We start from the raw sequence: 19,931 nt of genomic DNA, 5'->3' as shown, positions 1-19,931 counted from the left end.
CTGACAGGGGGTTGGTGTTGGACCTGTAGCCCCAGCCCCCCCCCCCCCTCTTCTGGCAGGGGGGATGGTGCTGGACCTGTAGTTCCAGCCCCCCTCAAGTGCCAGGAATTTGGTGCTAGACCTGTAGTTCCAGCCCCCACCCCCCTCTAACGGCAGGGGGTTGGTTCTGGACCTGTAGCTCCAGCCCCCCTTTACTGGCTGGGGGGTTGGTGCTGGACCTGTAGTTCCAGTCCCCTCTCCTGGAATTCGGGATTGGTGCTGGACCTGTAACTCAAGTCCCTTTCTACTGGCAGGGGGGTTGGTGCTGGACCTATAGCTCCAGCCCCCCCCCCCCTCTACTGGCAGGGGATGGTGCTGGATCTGTAGCCCCAGCCCCTTTCTACTGGCAGAGGTTTGGTGCTGGACCTGTAGCTCCAACCTCCCCTCTACTGGCAAGGGGTTGGTGCTGGACCTGTGCCTTCAACCCCCCTCTACTGGCAGGGGGTTGGTGCTGGACCTGTAGCTCCAGCCCACCTCTACTGGCAGGGGGCTGGTGCTGGACCTAAAGCTCCAGCCCCTCTCTACTGGCAGGGGGTTGGTTCTGAATCTGTAGCTTTAGCCCACCTCTACTGCATGTCAAGGATTTGGGAATAATGATGTCCGACGATGTAACGTTTAGGGAGCATAACCAAGCAAATATCGCATCAGCCAGAAAAATGATTGGATGGATTACGAGAACTTTCAAATCCAGGGATCCCAACACAATGGTTGTACTCTTCAAGTCACTTGTGTTGTTCCGTCTCGAGTACTGTTCAGTACTCAGTCCCCCCCTTTAGAGCAGGAGAGATTGCTGAAATAGAGGGAATACTGAGAACATATACGGCACGCATAGACGAGATAAAACACCTAAATTATTGGGATCGTCTCAAAGCTCTCCAAATGTACTCTCTTGAAAGGAGACGAGAGAGATACCACATAATATACACATTGAAAATACTGAAGGGTCAGGTCCAAAATGTACACAGTAAAATAACAACGTACTGGAGTGAACGATATGGAAGAAAATGCAAGATTGAACCAGTGAAGAGCAGGGGTGCCATAGGCACAATCAGAGAGCACTGTATAAACATCAGAGGTCAGCGCTTGTTCAACGTCCTCCCAGCGACTATAATAAATATTGCCGGAACAACTGTGGACATCATCAAGAGAAAACTGGACGGTTTTCTAAGAGAAGTTCCGGATCAGCCGGGCTGTGGTGGGTATGTGGCCCTGCGGGCCGCTCCAAGCAACAGCCTGGTGGACCAGACTCTCACAAGTCGAGCCTGGCCTCGGGCCGGGCTTGGGGAGTAGAAGAACTCCCAGAACCCCATCAACCAGGTACTGGCAGGGGTTGGTGCTGGACCTGTAGCTCCAGCCTCACTCTACTGGCAGGGGGGTTGGTGCTGGACCTGTAGCTCCAGCCCCCTCTCTACTGGCAGGGGGTTGGTGCTGGACCTGTAGCTCCAGCCCCCTTCTATTGGCAGGTGGTTGGTGTTGGACGTGTAGCTCCAGCCCCCCCCCCCCATCTACTGGCAGGGGCCTGGTCCTGGACCTGTACCTCAAGCCGCCCCCCTCTACTGGCAAGGGGTGGATTTTGGACCTGTAGCTCCAGCCCCACTCCTATACTGGCAGGGGGTTGGTGTGGGAAATGTAGCTCCAGCCTCACTCTACTGGTAAGGGGTTGGTGCTGGACCTGTAGCTCCAGCCCCCCTCTATTGGCAGGGGGTTGGTGTTGGACCTGTCGCTCCAGCTCCCCTTCTACTGGCAGGGGGGTTGGTGCTGGAGCTGTAGCTCCAGACCCCCCTCTACTGGCAGGGGGTTGATTCTGAACCTGTAGCTCCAGCCCACCTCTACTGGCATGGGGTTCGTGCTGAACCTGTAGCTCCACACCCCCCCCCCCCTCTACTGGCAGGGGGTTGGTGCTGGTCCTTTAGCTACAGCCCCTCTCTACTGGCAGGGGGTTGGTGCTGGAAATGTAGCTCCAGCTTCCCCCCCCCCCCAGCTACTGGCAGAGGGGTTGGTGCTGGACCTGTAGCTTCAGCCCCCTCTACTGGCAGGAGGTTGGTGCTGGACCTGTAGCTTCAGCCCCCACCTGCTGGCAGGGGGGTTGGTGCTGGACCTGTAACTTCAGCCCCCACCTACTGGCAGGAGGGTTGGTGCTGGACCTGTATCTCCAGCCCCTCCCCCTCTACTGGCAGGGGGTTGGTGTTGGACCTGTAATTCCAGCCCCCTGTACTGGCAGGGGTTTGGTGCTGGCATTGTCTGGGAGTTTGTTGGCAGTTCTAAGGCTTCAGTCTCTTCGAACCCAGCAGTGGTCTGTTTTGGTTCACTGTTTTCCTGAATGCTTTCCCGGTTGGTTAGTGTAGTGTCACCCACTCTTTGCGCCTCTGTGAGGGGAGCCAGGATCCCGGGTTCAATAGAGGATCACAGGTTCAATCACCATGCAGGACAGAAATGGTTCACATGCTTCCTTTCACCTGTTGGGTCTGTTCACCTACCAGAAAATATTTATCCCAGGGGTAGGAAACTATTGTAAATTGTAAGTTAAGGAAAGTCAGTAGTTGACCTTGGGGAACCTCGATAAACCTAAGAACAGGCTTCCTCTCCTCAAAACGCAACTCAATATCTTGTGATATGACCTAAGAGAGAAAATAAAAAACTTACTGTTAACTGCTTCTGGGGGATCTGTCCAGTGATTTCTTGAACTTTATTCATGATGCTGGAGGCTGAGTCTCCCAGGTGTACGGGGTCAGCTGTGGCACCTGTCTCTGTGGTCGTCATCTCCAGGGCCTCCCTGATGGTCTCCTGCACCTGTCATTACCAACACAAACATTAATGGTGGAGGCTGAGTCTCCCAGGTGTACGGGGTCAGCTGTGGCACCTGTCTCTGTGGTCATCATCTCCAGGGCCTCCCTGATGGTCTCCTGCACCTGTCATTACCAACACAAACATTAATGGTGGAGGCTGAGTCTCCCAGGTGTACGGGGTCAGCTGTGGCACCTGTCTCTGTGGCCATCATCTCCAGGGCCTCCCTGATGGTCTCCTGCACCTGTCATTACCAACACAAACATTAATGTGGAACCTGGACTATAATGAAGCATCAGGCTCTGAGTAAAGTAACTGGACTATAATGAAGCATCAGGCTCTGAATAAAGTAACTGGACTATAATGAAGCATCAGGCACTCAGTAAAGTAACTGGACTATAATGAAGCATCAGGCTCTGAGTAAAGTAACTGGACTATAATGAAGCATCAGGCTCTGAGTAAAGTAACTAGACTATAATGAAGCATCAGGCTCTGAGTAAAGTAACTGGACTATAATGAAGCATCAGGCTCTGAGTAAAGTAACTGGACTATAATGAAGCATCAGGCTCTGAGTAAAGTAACTGGACTATAATGAAGCATCAGGCACTCAGTAAAGTAACAGGACTATAATGAAGCATCAGGCTCTGAGTAAAGTAACTGGACTATAATGAAGCATCAGGCTCTGAGTAAAGTAACTGGACTATAATGAAGCATTAGGCTCTTAGTAGAGTAACTGGACTATAATGAGCATCAGGCTCTGAGCAAAATAATTTCACAATATAAGTAATGGTGTTTCTCTACACTGACCACAGTGTAGAGAAACACCAAGATGACAGTTGACTTTATTAATACAAATGTTTCCTATATATAAAGTCAACTCTTATCTTGATGTGTCTCCATGTCAAAAGTATTTATATAGAGGCAATACTACACTCAGTTGTGTGAGAACAATGTGACCTTCGGTAGTGTACCTTCACTGAGGTGTGGACAGTCTTGACATCTGGGAAGAGTTCCTGGCACTTCCAGAGCCAATCTTCTATCTTCATGCTGCACCCATCAGCTGTGTCTATGGTTGTGCCAACCTCCTGTGGGGTGTTGACTGTGTCGAGGATCCCCAACATGGCCTGCAGCTGAGCCTTCCCTTCCTCTCCTTGTGTTGTTATATCCACCACACTGGTATCCTCCAGTTCCAAGAGCTTCATTGCTGACTTATTCTGCTCTACCAGAGCATAGAGTCTGTCCTGGAGCTGGAGGTGGTGAGTCTTCCAGTCCCCCAGCTGCCCCCGGTACTCCCCCAGCTGGGACAGTACCTCTTCACAGCTAATAATGAGGCGGCTGATGCTGCTCATCTGCTCCTGCACCATGGAACGTAATGTCTTACTGATGCCTTTGGCAGGACCTTCATAAGGTTTTGCTGGCACTACTTCCTCAGTTGTTAGCTGGGTATTTTTTAGTTTCCTAACAAAAGCCTCCACAGCATAGTTAATTGGGAACTGAGTAGAGGCTGTGGCAGCGTGCTCGGCACGGCAGCTGGGGCAGGTCAGCTGACTATTCTTGATAGCATTGTCAATACACTGGGAGCAGAATGTGTGGCCACATGGCAGTGTACGAGGTCGTAGCCGATTTTCGGCATAATCGTTAAAACACACTGAACATTCCTCTGGCTTGTAATCCTGTGGAAAAGAATATTTAGTTTGCTAAATGTATTTACAACTAAAACTAATATTACAGTACTTTATTTACTAATACAAATTACATAATATATTTATACATTCTTTGCATTAGCTATTCTAGAGCAGAGTTAATATTACTGACAGATTAACACATTCACAGCAAGGGCCAATATTTTTTATAAACATATCCCGGAGTATGGGATAATATATTTTGGTAATATATTGCAACAGCAGGGCTGTTTGTAAGCCGTACCTGAGAGTACAGACTAACAAAACCCGTCCTTACTTTATTATGAATAATGGCAGGAAATGTATGTATCGTATGTGATAATGGGGGAAGGATCAAGTATTCTTAGTCTAAGTTGGACAATAAGTACACTGAGGGTTACATCTTAACACATGGGTTTTATTGAATAACTCTGGATTATTTTACACTTACTATGGGAACACAAAATTACGTTACAGGACTGTTGAGATTGAGTGATACTCTTCACCAAACATAACCATGATGGATAAATTGACTATTGGTCTCACACAAATCTGGGCTTAGTTGATTTGGTGGTGATAAGACCACCAAATCTTATCTATTTGATTTATAAAGTACAGTATATATATATATATATATATATATATATATATATATATATATATATATATATATATATATATATGTCATACCTAGTAGCCAGAATGCACTTCTCAGCCTACTATGCAAGGCCCGATTTGCCTAATAAGCCAAGTTTTCCTGAATTAATATATTTTCTCTAATTTTTTTCTTATGAAATGATAAAGCTACCCATTTCATTATGTATGAGGTCAATTTTTTTTTATTGGAGTTAAAATTAACGTAGATATATGACCGAACCTAACCAACCCTACCTAACCTAACCTATCTTTTTAGGTTAGGTAGCCGAAAAAGTTAGGTTAGGTTAGGTAGGTTAGGTAGTCGAAAAACAATTAATTCATGAAAACTTGGCTTATTAGGCAAATCGGGCCTTGCATAGTAGGCTGAGAAGTGCGTTCTGGCTACTAGGTACGACATATATATATATATATATATATATACATATATATATATATAAACACACAATGGGGCCTCGACTTCCGATGCTAATCCGTTCCCAGAGATGGATCGTAAGTCGAAGCGATTTTTCCCATAAGAAATAAAGGGAATTGAATTAATCCGTTCCCCACCTTCCAAAATATTAACATACAAATACATTTTATACTGAATACAATGTTTTTTTCTAACTACAATACAGTACCAAAGTGTCTCTTACCTTTATGAAGGGCTCTTGATGGCGTATGGAAGATGGTGATGAGGGGGGAGGAAGAGTGTTGTTCCTGTTTGGAAGGGGAGTCCCCTTCCATTATCACATCAGGCAGTGATGTTTTCTCTAGGGTACTCTCTTTCCTACGTTTTGCCTGAATACCACTAGAACCTGGTTATGATTCAGTGCTTGTTTGTCTCACTACAAATTTGTCAAGAGGCATTTGTTGTTCCCTTAATTTTAACATTTGTCTGTAATGATGCATCAGTGTCATTGAATAGGTTAAGGCAACGGCCTACTGCAGCTTGATTTGGGCGAGTCGTTTCAGCAAAGGTTTGCAATTCTTCCCATGCTGCACACATTTTCTTAATTGTTGAGGAAGAGACATTCTGTACTCTTGTATCTGCTATATGCTCATCCTTACATGGGTTTTCATATGTTGAGCCTTACCACTGACTTTCCTGGGACTCATGGCAAGGTATATAATAATTACTTTAATGTTCAAAATGCAAAAAATCACCACAAAAGTGGAATTTCTTATAGGCGCGATCACCACTAAGCGGGCAGCTGTAGTAAACTGAGGCAGGTCGGCCACGTGACTGGGAACCACTCGCTCGGTCGACCTGAACGTGTACCAACAAATATCGTAAGTCGACGACACCATCGGATGTCGAGTTGCATTTTTCGATGAAATTTACATCGTAACTCGAAATTATCGCAAGTAGGGGCAATCGTATGTTGAGGTGCCACTGTATATTATATATATATATATATATATATATATATATATATATATATATATATATATATATATATATATATACATATATATAAATATATATATAGATAGCGGGCAGAGTGTATCGTGATCTGGCCTGTACTCCTCTTGACATACCAGAAAACATTCTAAGGAAAAAACTCCAAGGTTGTACTAAAGAGGCACCCTTCTTGAGCCTGGATGGGCACATGTATAAGCAAGTAGATGGGGTCGCTATGGGTTCTCCCCTAGGTGTTCTGTTTGCAAACTTCTACATGGGTACCATCGAACAAAAGGTCTTAGTCGACATGAACTTGAAACCGGCCATATACTGCAGGTATGTTGACGACATTTTTACTCAGGTACCTGAGGTTAGACATCTGCAGGAGCTGAAGGAGGCATTTGAGCGAAATTCTGTGTTGCGTTTCACCTACGAGATGGAGAAGGATGGGAAGCTGCCCTTTCTAGATGTAACATTCATGGAAAGGAGCGGAGGTTTCCACACTGCAGTCTACACTAGAGAAACAAACATAGGAATGTGCCTCAATGCCAATAGTGACTGCCCAGACAGGTACAAAAGGAATGTTGTTAACGCTTATGTCGACCGTGCTCTCAGCCACAGCTCAGGATGGAAGCAGGTCGATGAAGAACTTTGTAGGGTAAGGCAGGTCCTAGTCAACAACGGCTTCTCCAATGGTTTCGTTGAAGACATCATAAGAAGGAAGGTGAAACGCCATGCAACCTCTGAAGAGACAACTAACACAACACCTGTACCCCCTATTAGACTATTTTACAGGAACTTCTTTTCCACAGCTCATAAAACGCAGGAAAGGGTCCTGAAAGATATTGTTAATAGAAACGTTATCCCTACAGACAAAAATCAGAAGATACAATTAACGATTTACTATAAAACCAAGAAAACTGCCATCCTACTCATGAGAAACTCTCCAGACACAAAGCAGAACGGTTTGAAAGAGACCAATGTCGTCTATGCCTTCAAATGCCCACTTGGGGACTGTAAGCCTCAAAGAACTCAGTATATAGGCAAGACAACAACATCTCTTTCCAGGCGATTAACGATACATAAGCAACATGGCTCCATTAAGGAACATATAATCTCTTCCCACAACCATACCATCACCAGAAAAGTCTTAACAAAAAACACGGAAATCATCGATAGATACACCGATAGCAGGCGGCTTGATATCTGCGAGGCACTACACATTAAGAAGTCAACACCAGCAATCAACAGCCAATTAATGCACAACTATATTCTACCCACTTCAAGACTCCACACCAATATATAGAAGCATCAAGAAATATGGGCCAATAGGCCCTTTGCATTTACTTCCATTCTTCCCCTTTAACTTTACCCAATATTTCGTGTTCTATCTTGTGTTGAAAGTTTGTTTTCACCTCATCCAAAACTGTTGTAACATATCACCTCACCCAAATGCAGGTATATAAAATGAAAAGCCATTTGAATTATAGCATAGTAAGAAATCTGTTTAGTGTTTGCAGGTTATAGTTGTGTGTGTGTAAACTAAAGTCTTTGAAAATGTAATACGTTATTACGAAACGCGTTCAAGTGTGGCGTCAGACTAGAAATAAAAATGAATTTTGGAGAACTGATTTTTCAATTACCATCGACAGTGAAAAGAAACATAAGAAATATTGAGAAAATTCGTGTTAGAATTATTAATCTTACTTTTTCGGTCATATTTAATAATATATGTCTACAGGAAAGAATGCTACCAAAATATACTAATATATATATATATATATATATATATATATATATATATATATATATATATATATATATATATATTTATATATATATATATATATATATATATATATATATATATATATGTCGTACCTAGTAGCCAGAACTCACTTATCAGCCTACTATTCAAGGCCCGATTTGCCTAATAAGCCAAGTTTTCCTGAATTAATTTATTTACTATAATTTTTTTCTTATGAAATGATAAAGCTACCCTTTTCACTATGTATGAGGTCAATTTTTTTTTATTGGAGTTAAAATTAACGTAGATATATGACCGAACCTAACCAACCCTACCTAACCTAACCTAACCTATATATATAGGTAAGGTTAGGTTAGGTAGCCAAAAAAAGCTAGGTTAGGTTAGGTTAGGTAGGTTAGGTAGACGAAAAAACATTAATTCATGAAAACTTGGCTTATTAGGCAAATCGGGCCTTGCATAGTAGGCTGAGAAGTGAGTTCTGGCTACTAGGTACGACATATATATATATATATATATATATTAGTATATTTTGGTAGCATTCTTTCCTGTAGACATATATTATTAAATATGACCGAAAAAGTAAGATTAATAATTCTAACACGAATTTTCTCAATATTTCTTATATTTCTTTTCACTGTTGATGGTAATTGAAAAATCAATTCTCCAAAATTCATTTTTATTTCTAGTCTGACGCGACACTTGAACGCGTTTCGTAATAACTTATTACATTTTCAAAGACTTTAGTTTACACACACACAACTATAACTTGCAAACACTAAACAGAGTTTAACCCTTAAACTGCGCATGGTGTATATATACGCCCTGAGTAACATGTCCCACGGTGCGCATGGCGTATATATACGCCATAGGGTGCCAGGCCCGATTCAAATGGCCCGCGGCTACACCGGGTTCACAGAAGCTTCCTCAGGGCTCTTGTAAACAGACGCCATTTTTTTTTTAAATCGTGGGCAATATTCTCAAGTGTAAGAGGCACAGTACTGTTGGAGCAACCAAGGCTGGCGCACGCAGCATGAGCGAACAGCTTTGCTGTTCAGCTTGTGACCACAGCATCGCCGAAAAATGTCAAAATATATATATAATTGTTATTGTTTAGCGATGACAATATTACAGATGACCCACGACTGTGATATAAATAACCAGGGTTGTGATAATAACAGGATTGTTGTAATAATTAGCGCTGTGGGAGGAGTGATGCTGAGAGACGGAGGGAGACAGCATCGTTTACTGACTGTGTGGCCACCTGTTATTGTTTGCATTCACCATACCAGGTCAGTGGTTCTCTATGGTGAACACAAATGTAGATACTTATATATAATGTGTGTATTAGTGTAATAACAGCATAAGGATTATGCTGGGAGGAGCCATTTGGGTGACGGAGGTGACGTCGTCTGCACGATTTGTCTAGCTGTTTAGAGGGTGGCCACTATGCTCTCTGGGCGCACTACAAGCTTAGGTGTACAGTTACGGTGCATAAAACATGTAGATACTTATATATAATATGTGTATATAGGGTAATAACACTGCAAACAGTATTGTTGGGGGAGAAAGTTTAGTGCGTGTGACCTTGAATGAGTGAGGGAGCCGCCAGCCGCCATCTGTGTATAGCGACGACTCTTAGTGCCTGAACTAACTATATCAGCTTAGCTGTACAGTTGTGAACAAAATATATACATACTTATATATAACATCTGTATATAGTGTAATAACACCACAAATGGTATTGTTGGGGGAAGAAAGTTTAGTGCCTGTGTTGAGGGAGTGGCAGCGAGTGGCTGGCTGGTGTGTGGTGGTAACTCTTCGTTGCTTTTCGACTCTCAATACCAACTTAGTGGTTCGTTATGGTGACCAAAACATGCAGATACTTATATATAACCTGTGTATAGAGTGTAATAGCAGCAAAACTATTTGTTTATTGTTTTATAAACATAATAATTGAATCACTAATATGCACATCATACTTTTGAGTATAGCGATTATTCACCACTTTTATTATATAAATATATTACAATACACACTATTGAATAATATTACTGCAAAAAAACTAAGAAAAAATCAATTGAAGACATTGAAACAATTAGGTAATAATATCTTTGTGGCAACTCCCACCTGTCAGCGCGGGTGACACTGACCGGGTCTGACGACCGCTCTGTCAACGCCCACTTTTTGCCAGACTTCCTCGGTCAATTGCGCCCAAAATATGCCACCTACGATTTTTTTTTATTTTTTCCGTGCTCAGGGGACACAAATTAACATGTCTAGAAGACGAAAAAAAAATTTTGAATTTTTTTTTTTCTTGCGCACAGGGGTGTAAATGTCCCCAGGGCCCCTGAGCAGTGTAAGGGTTAAACAGCTTTGATTTTATACCTGCATTTGGGTGAGGTGATATGTTACAACAGTTTTGGATGAGGTGAAAACAAATTTTCAACACAAGACAGAACACGAAACAATGGGTATAATATTTTGTAAGTTAAAAGGAAGAATGTAAGTAACTGCAATGGGCATATTGGCCCATATTTCTTGATGCTTCTATATTGGTGCGGAGTCTTGAAGTGGGTAGAAAATAGTTGTGCATTAATTGGCTGTTGATTGCTGGTATCGACTTCTTAATGTGTAGTGCCTCGCAGATATCAAGTCACCTGCTTTCGCTGTCTATCGATGATTTCCGTGTTTTTTTATAAGACTTCTCTGGTGATGGTCTGGTTGTAGAAAGAGATTATATGTTCCTTAATGGAGCCCTGTTGCTTATGCATCGTTAATGATGCATAAGCCATTCTATAGGCCATTGCTCCCCTTGCCTCTCTGAGGGGGCCAGGTTCTGGCCGTGGTCCCCGGTAGGCCCTTGAACTCCATACACATGACTGATGCCAAAGTCTGACATTAGCATATCAGCCTGGTAAAGCTCCGGGGAGCCTCCGGGTCTCACCCAGAAAATGGCGTTTCATTACATTCAACGCTGGTTTTTTCCAAAATTTTCACTATAACACTTGTCAATGATACAGGTCTATATTTGATGGGATCTTCCCTGCTGCCACTGTTGTAGATTGCTGCTGCCTCTAATATCAACAGGGAATCTGAAATAGGTAGTACAGTGAATATCAACCTTGTAGTGCAAACATTTGTTCTGTGTTAGCCTTTTTCCACACATCTGCTAGGACTCCTGTTCACGGGGATGCCTGAAAAAATCTGTTAAGTGGAATGCTGAGCTCAAGTGCACATTCTCTCAAAACCCATGGTGAAACTCCATCTGGACCAAATGCTTTGTTCTTACTTAGCTCCTTCGGCATTTTTTTCACTTTATATTCAGACACCTCTATGAAATGTGAGAAATCTTTAAAGAATTCGGATAAAGAAAGAGATCTAGAAGTGGTTCTAGATAAAAAGCTATCACCTGAGGACCACATAAAGAACATTGTGTGAAGAGCCAATGCTACACTTTCTAACTTTAGAATTGCTTTTAAATACATGGATGGCAAAATACTAAAGAAATTATTCACAACTATTGTCAGACCAAAACTGGAATATGCAGTGGTTGTATGGTGCCCATATCTTAAGCAGCACATCAACAAACTGGAAAAGGTGCAGAGACATGCAACTACTGTAATTTACTCGTGGAAAATAGTAGAGGGGCTGGTCCCAAATCTGCACACAGAAATAATATCATTTGAGACCGGAAGGTATGGCAGCATGTGCAGAATACCCCCGTTGAAGAGCAGAGGTTCAATAAGTACTCTGAGAGAACTCTGTCAACATCAGAGGCCTGATACTGTTCAACACGCTTCCACTAAATATAAGAGGCATAACTGGCCGACCCCTCACAATGTTCAAGAGAGAACTCAATAAGCACCTCCAAATGATAGCTGATTAACCAGGCTGTGATTCATACGTCAGGCTGCGAGTAGCCGCATTCAACAGCCTGGTTGACCAATCCAGCAACGAGGAGGCCTGGTCGACGACCGGGCAGCAAAGACGCTAAGCCCAGAAAACACCTCAAGGTAGCCTTAAGGCAAGGCTAAAAGTTTTGTGAAGAAATGTTTGCACTGCAAGGTTGATATTCACTATGTCACCTATTTCAAACTCCCAGTTGATATTAGAGGCAGCAGCAATACAGTTGCTTTTACAAGTTTCATTGTGTAGCCTAAGGCTTATCTTCATTGTATCTAGAGGCGGTTTACCTGCTTGATGGGGTTCTGGGAGTTGTTCTACTCCTACTTCTACTCTACTGGAAGTACTTGAGGAGTACTCTCTACTCCTCAAACTCTGACTTGTGAGAGTTTGGTCCACCAGGCTGTTGCTTGGAGCGGCCCACATACCCACCACAGCCAGGTTGGTCCAGCACTCCTTGGAGAAACCTATCTAGTTTTCTCTTGAAGATGTCCACGGTTGTCCCAGCAATATTTCTTATGCTTGCCGGGAGAATGTTGAACAACCGCGGACCACTGATGTTTATACAGTGTTCTCTGTGCCTATGGCACCCCTGCTCTTCACTGGTTTTATTGTGCATTTTCTTTCGTATCATTCACTCCAGTATGTTGTTATTTTACAGTGTAGATTTGGAACCTGGCCCTCTAGTATTTTCCATATGTATATTATTTGATATCTCTCTCGTCGACTTTCTAGTGAGTACATTTGGAGGGCTTTGAGACGATCCCAATAATTTAGGTGCTTTATCGGGTCTATGTATGCCGTATATGTTCTCTATACTCCCTCTATTTCTGCAATCTCTCCTGCTCTGAAGGGTAAAGTGAGTACTGAGCAGTACTCATGATGCAACAACACAAGTGATTTGAAGAGCACAACCATTGTGATGGGATCCCTGGATTTGAAAGTTCTCGTAATCCATCATTTTTCTGGCTGACGCAATATTTGCTTGGTTATGCTCCCTAAACATTAGGTCGTTAGACATCATTATTCCCAAATTCTTTACATGGTGCTTACCTACTATGGGCAAATTTGATTGTGTTATGTACCCTGTATTATGTTTAACCCCTTGTGTGGCTCCAAGCTATTTAGCATTTGTCACCCACAGGCGCATACAAAAAAAAATTATTTCTTCTTTTAAACCTGTTAATTTGTGTTCTCTGATCATGGGAAAAATAATAAAAAAATCGTAAGTGGCATATATTGCCCGCTATAGGGCGGGGAAGTCTGGCAAAAAACAGGCGCTGACTCAGCGTGCGTCCTAAGCGGTCTGTTGCTCGCCAGCTGTCAGGCAGGAGTGGCCACAAAGAGATAATTACCTAATTATTTCAATGTCTCTGATTGATTTTTCATAGTATTTTTGCTGTAATATTATTCAATAGTGTGTAGTGTGATATATTTATATAATAAAATGAGTGAATCATCGCTGTACTCAAAAATATAATGTGCATATTGTTGATTCAATTATTATGTTCATCAAACAGTGAACAAATACTTTGTCGATTATTACACTATAAACACAGGTTATATATAAATATCTGCATGTTTTGTTCACCATAACGTACCATTAAGTCGCTAATATGAGTCAAAAAGCAACGAGGAGTGACCGCCACACACCAGCCAGCCACTCACTCGCCCACATTCTCCTCCCACCACACTGTTTTTGCTTTTATTCACTATATACAGACGTTACATATAAGTATCTACATTCGTGTTCACCATAACGAACCACTAAGTTGGCATGCTGAGTGGCAGTGGCAACCAGTGGCAGCCCGCCTCTGGCTGCTACTTCCTCCCTCCCTCACCCACATTCTCCTCCCACAATACTGTTTTTGCTTTTATTCACTATATACAGATGTTATATGTAAGTATCTACATGTTTTGTTCACCACAACTGTACAACTAAGTTGATATAGTTAGTTCAGGCACTAAGAGACGTCGCTACACACAGTCAGGTGGCAGCTGCTTCCTTCACACATTCAAGGTCAGACGCACTAAAGTTTCACCCCCAACAATACTGTTTGTGGTGTTATTACCTTATATACAAACGTTTTAAACACTTTTATTATGTGTGATGTTAGTGCAACTGGCCTATAATTTTTTGCCAAAGCTTTACTCCCCCCCTTGTGCAACGGAGCTATATCTGCAGATTTAAGTGCTGCTGGTATCTCCGCTGTATCCAGGCTCTTTCTCCAAATTACGCTGAGTGCTCTCGCTACTGGTACTTTACATTTCTTTATGAATATTGAATTCCATGAGTCAGGCCCAGGAGCTGAGTGCATAGGCATATTGTCAATTTCTCTTTCAAAGTTTTCCGAGTTTGTGGTAATATCCGTTATATTATCTGCAGCTTGAATGTCATTCATAAAGAAGCTGTCTGGGTCATCAACTTTCATGTTGTTTATTGGTGTGTTACACATAGCCTCATACTGGCGTCTTAGAATTTCACTAATCTCTTTGTTGTCCTCTGTGTACGTACCTTCATTTGTAATTAACGGTCCAATACTGGTAGAGGTTTTTGATTTTGATTTTGCGTATGTGAAAAAATATTTCGGATTTTTCCTTATCTCTTGTATAGCTTTCTGTTCCAATTCCATTTCCTCAGACTCATATGATCGCTTCAACGTTTGTTCTATTTCTTCGATCTCCCTGCTTAGGCTTATTTTTTTTGCTTGTGATAGTTGTGTCTGCCGAAGCATTTCCATTATTTTTTTCCTTCTCCTGTACAGTTGTCTGTGTTCTCTTTCTTGAGTGGTCCTCTTTCTGCCCCTCCTCACAGGCACATGCTTCAAGCAGACCTTCAGCTGTCAGTTGAGCTATTCCCTGTGTGGGAGTTTTGTCGTTTATGACTGTCTCCCATTGAATGGTTGCAAGGTCTACATTTATTTTTTCCCAGTCAATCCTCTTATTGTTGAAATTGAATTGATTGAATATTCGTTCTCGCTTGTTGGGTCTCTTAGACCTACTACCATTATTTATGCTAGTTCACACTTCAATGAGCTTATGGTCTGAGTATGAAGTATCTGAGATTGTGATGTCTCTGATTAGTTCATCATTGTTTGTGAACTAATGATGAACTAGAAAACAAGTCTAGAAAACTAGAAAACAACAAAAACACACTAGAAAACAAGTCTAGTGTGTTTTCTCTTCGTTCCTAGTTGGTTCTGTAATCTGTTGATTGAGCGAGAATTTGTCACAGAATCGCAAAAGTTCTCTGACCTGTGGTTGGTTATTCTCTGCTATGATATTTGTGTTTGCCATTCTCCATCTTAGACTCGGTAAATTGAAATCTCCAAGGAAGATTAACTCTTTTGCTGGCCTGGCAAGCGACCTGGCACACACTGCAACGAAGGCTGAGCATTGGCCATGAGCGCACAAACCACACTCAAATGTTTATACAGTGTGACCTCACTCAAACGAGGCGTAGGCGTTATATGAGGCGAGGCCGATTCGTTTCACTGCGGAATTCGTTCTACCCGTCAGCCCCAGGCTGTCCCTCCCCTTCATGTGAAAATAACAAAGGTCCTACATCCACTATCAACAAAACAAAAAATCACAGAAAATCTATTTATTATGTATTTATCATTTTGAACATGGCACATGATAGAACAATCAATTGTAAACAATTCCATATTAAAATCAAAACTATGTGACTGTTATTGGTGGCCGCAAATATGATGTAATGGCCAGGATTTCCATAAGCCAACTGTATCAGTCTACATAAATATTCATAAACAATTCATTTATTATGAAGTCTTCATTTTCACTATGGCATTTGATAGAACAATCACTTACAAACAATTTGGATTAAAAATTCTACATATATGAGCATTATTGAATCCAAAAAAGCAAAATCACATAATTTTCTCAACAAACTGAAGAGGACGGGTGGTTGGTGGGCCACCGGTGGTAGGGGAAGGAGGGTCAGGGCCGGCCGCTGGTAGTCAGGTGCGGGAGGGGAGGGGGGGGTTGTAGCATGTTGGCAGTATAGGAGTGAGGGGGGGAGGGTGGCAGCCAGACTGACAGGCTTTGGGCCAGACCAGGCCTCAGGCCAGGCCTCAGACCAGGCCTCAGACCAGGCCTCAGACCAGGCCTCAGACCAGGCCTCAGGCCAGACCTCAGACCAGGCCTTGAACCCAGACCTCGACGAAACTCGACCCAATGTTGACTGCATAGAGGCTAGCCGCCTCCTTACCCCTCCCTCCCCCCCCCCCCAATACATCCCCTCACCACTGACCCCACACTTTATTATGAATTCTTCATTTTGACTATGGAATATGGTAGAGTGATGCATTACAAGCCACTGAAATGGTAAAATTTTCTCTCCTAATTTTGTCAAAAGCAGCAAGTGAGCTTAGTATCGAGGCAGGCACGTGCTGCAGCAGTCAGCCGGCGTCTCTACTCACCCTCCTCCTCTGACGCCTTTCCACCCCCTAATACATTCTCTCACCATTGACACCACAATTTATTATAAATTGTTCATTTTGACTATGGAATATGATAGAGCTTTGTGTTGCAAACAACTGAAATGGTAACATTTTCTCAGCTAATTTGGTGAAAAGCAGACAGTGAGTGAACTATCGAGGTGGAGCATGGAGGCGCCAGCCACGTGTTGCCATTTACATGATAACTCGAGCCAGAGCTCTCCACTGACACAACCTGCCTCCCCTGACACTACTGTTACTCCATATTCCCTGACAACTTCCACCACTGACACAACCAGCCTCCCCTGACACCACTATTACTCCAGCTTCCCTGACAACTTACACCACTGACAACCTGCCTTCCATGAGAATAACTTACACCACCTGCCTCCCCCCTAACAATAAACCCTAACTACTGACACCACTTGCCCCCATTGACAACAACTCTCACCAATGACCCTTGATACCATTTTATCATCCTTCAACCATTTATCCCTAGAAACAATGGGTAAGCATAATAAAACACTGTATAACTGTTTACACTTTGGCGAATCATAGATGATGACAGCCACCTCCGACGCTCGGTCTCGGTGACTGCTTGGATGAACAATCCTCGCTTAATCAAACATTTGTATGTTCCACTGAACATTTAGTACCTAATTCAATTTGCTCGGATCTTCTGGGAATTCGCTAGAACAGGGTTCGTTAGTGAGGATGAACTGTACTCTTTTCAGCTTTCTAACCTCAATTTTCATGCTACGTCATTCATTTTGCTATCAAACTGTTCACAATATAAAGGGGCACATTTAAAACCAGTCCCATAATATTCGGACAATAAATGGGATTTTTAAAAATGCATTAATTGATGATGGCATTACCTTCATCAGGGACTCAGCGTGTTTTGGTTTTATGATGTCGATACCCTCATCAGGCCGCAAAACCCCTGATATTATTAGTTGGTTTTTGTTAACCCTTGGGCTGCTCTCTTGCGATTTTAGCCTGCAACACGTCCTATAAAAGTGTTCATTTGTGTTTTCTGATCATGGGAAAAATAGAAAATAATTTGTGACATATTTTGACCACAATAGGGTGAGGAAGTCTGGCAAACGTGAGGCGTTGACAGAGTAATCATCGGAGGCAGTCAGATCCACCCGAGCTGTCAGGCGGTAGTTGCCACAAAAATATTATTACTTAATTATTTCAATGTCTTTGATTTTTTTTTCTGTTTTTTTTTTCGAGTAATATTATTCAATAGTGTGTAGTGTGATATATTTATATAATAAAATGTGATCCATCGCTATACTCAAAAAGTATTGTGAGCATATTAGTGATTCAATTACAGTGCATCCTCACTCTAACGAACCCTACTCTAAAGCATTCCCGGATAATCCGAACAAATTGCATTTGGCGCTAAATGTTCAGTAGAACATACAAAAATTCATTTGTGTTGTTCCACTGATGGTGATGACCTAGGCCGGTATGGCAGGGCTGTGAGAGCTGTGTACTGTACATACTCTCCACATCGTTCACTTCAATATCCGTATCACTAGTATCAGACACCTGTCTTAGGTCTTTTTCCAGATTTGAGTTATCAAAATCACTGGCATGCTCATCTTCAAGGAATATGCCCTGTATTTCAACATCAGAGAGTGTTTTCTCAAAAACATGGCCAACTAGAGACTGGGAGCTCAATATGGATACATACAAAATGGTTGCTACCTTGAATATGAGCCTGCCCACAACCGTGGGGAATGCTGGGAATTTTTTTCAAGCTGGCAAACACCTCAGGAATCCATCTTGTACCCAAGTTTTGAACCCTACAATATACCTACGAGTGCCTTAACCACTGAGATGCGCCGAGTTTATTGTGACATTCCCCGTGCACATGAAATCAAGTGTTCCCCAAAAAATGTTTTTTTAACCCTGAACATGTCTATGTAAAAATAAATACAAAATTCCACTTACTTTGGCTGTGGGGACGTGGACAAGGTGCGCTGTGACGTCATCATGGCTGATCGCCCGTACCAGAAACTCCCAGAAACAAGCGTGCAGGCCATTCAAGCATTGTGAGTTGCCACAAATATATTTTCAATTATTTGTTCTATGTATTTCCAATGCGGTTTTATTAGTTTTTTTATTTTATATGATGCATATTTTTGTTATTTACAATATGTATACAACAGAACGTTCATGTTCCATGGAACTGTGATACTGTGTGTCAGTAATGTATCCACAATGTTTATTGTTGCAATATTACTTGCTAAAAATTCACTAAGATTACAATATGTATAGTTTTACACACTATTTACACACTAACACACTGTATTACACAATCAGTACTTCGGAAGTGAGTAATAATCAATGAAGTAGTCCATGGTAAAAAACGCGACTTCGCTCTCGTTGCACCAGGTACAGATAGATTTTCGCTGTTTCTTTGTTCTGTGTGCTTGCAAATAATGCACTCACGTACACCCTTGGCTTTAGTACTTGTAAGTGGTATGTAGCCAAGCTCGTGATGCGTAAGGTAGTCTTGAAAATATCGCTTTGTAAGGTTCCTGACTGGAAGATTCAGTCATTTATAGCAAGTGTCAGTCAATCTAGAAGAGATTCAGCCATTCTGGAAGAGATTCAGCTAATCTTGAAAATATCTATGGAAAACACCACCATGGAAACTGCTAACACTGTTCATCTATGCTACTTGTATCAGATGCATCATCACTGAACCCAGAAAACGATTCATCTATGTATCACCTATATAAATTGGAGATGGCATAAGTGGGCATGGGTGGCGTTCACAGCTACAACTGGATACGCTCGCTGTATCATCCTAATAGGTGCGGTATCACTTGCATCCAACCTTTGTGTTAGGTCCTTATTGCGCCTAGCTTCATCAATATCATGACCCTTATGTTCTTCAAGCTATAAGGTCTGAATTTCACCGACAGAGAGCGATCTTTCAACACTGCGTCGAACAGGTGTTTGGGAGCCAGAGGCGCGTGCACCACCCCATGGTTACTCACTCAATACTAACCCAGCCAGCAGCCCTAGGGCATTCTGGGAATTTTTTTTCAAAGGAAGCTGCCTCTCACTGGAGGTCCCAAGAGTTCATTTTGTATCCAACCTACCGTGAGCGTGTTTTGACCGTGTACGAAAAAAAAAACTTTTGTCGGTGGGGACAGTTATTGGCAAAAAACATTTGTCGTTTGGCACAGTGCAGTGGTTAAGGTGTTATGCGCACCCCTTGATCGAGCGAAATTAGGCACTAATGCATTTCA

The 19,931-nt window shown here is 42.4% G+C and overlaps 1 protein-coding gene across 1 annotated transcript in view; it reads right to left on the bottom strand.

Annotated features, from left to right (window-relative positions):
- Positions 1-2,225: 2,225 nt before the first annotated feature.
- Positions 2,226-19,931, bottom strand: part of LOC138365154 (uncharacterized) — a 60,637-nt gene continuing 42,931 nt past the window's right edge. Inside the window, exons 3-4 of the mRNA XM_069325231.1 lie at positions 3,795-4,496; positions 2,226-2,829 (exon numbers count right to left, since the gene is read on the bottom strand). Coding sequence (XP_069181332.1) covers positions 2,638-2,829; positions 3,795-4,496 — 894 coding nt within the window. The 3' untranslated portion in view covers positions 2,226-2,637. The remainder of the gene's footprint in view (positions 2,830-3,794; positions 4,497-19,931) is intronic.

The sequence above is a fragment of the Procambarus clarkii genome, chromosome 15 (assembly GCF_040958095.1).
Source record: "Procambarus clarkii isolate CNS0578487 chromosome 15, FALCON_Pclarkii_2.0, whole genome shotgun sequence".
Classification (NCBI taxonomy): domain Eukaryota; kingdom Metazoa; phylum Arthropoda; class Malacostraca; order Decapoda; family Cambaridae; genus Procambarus; species Procambarus clarkii.
The sequence above is the reverse complement of the archived record's forward strand: the minus strand, read 5'-3'. Positions and strand labels throughout refer to the sequence as shown.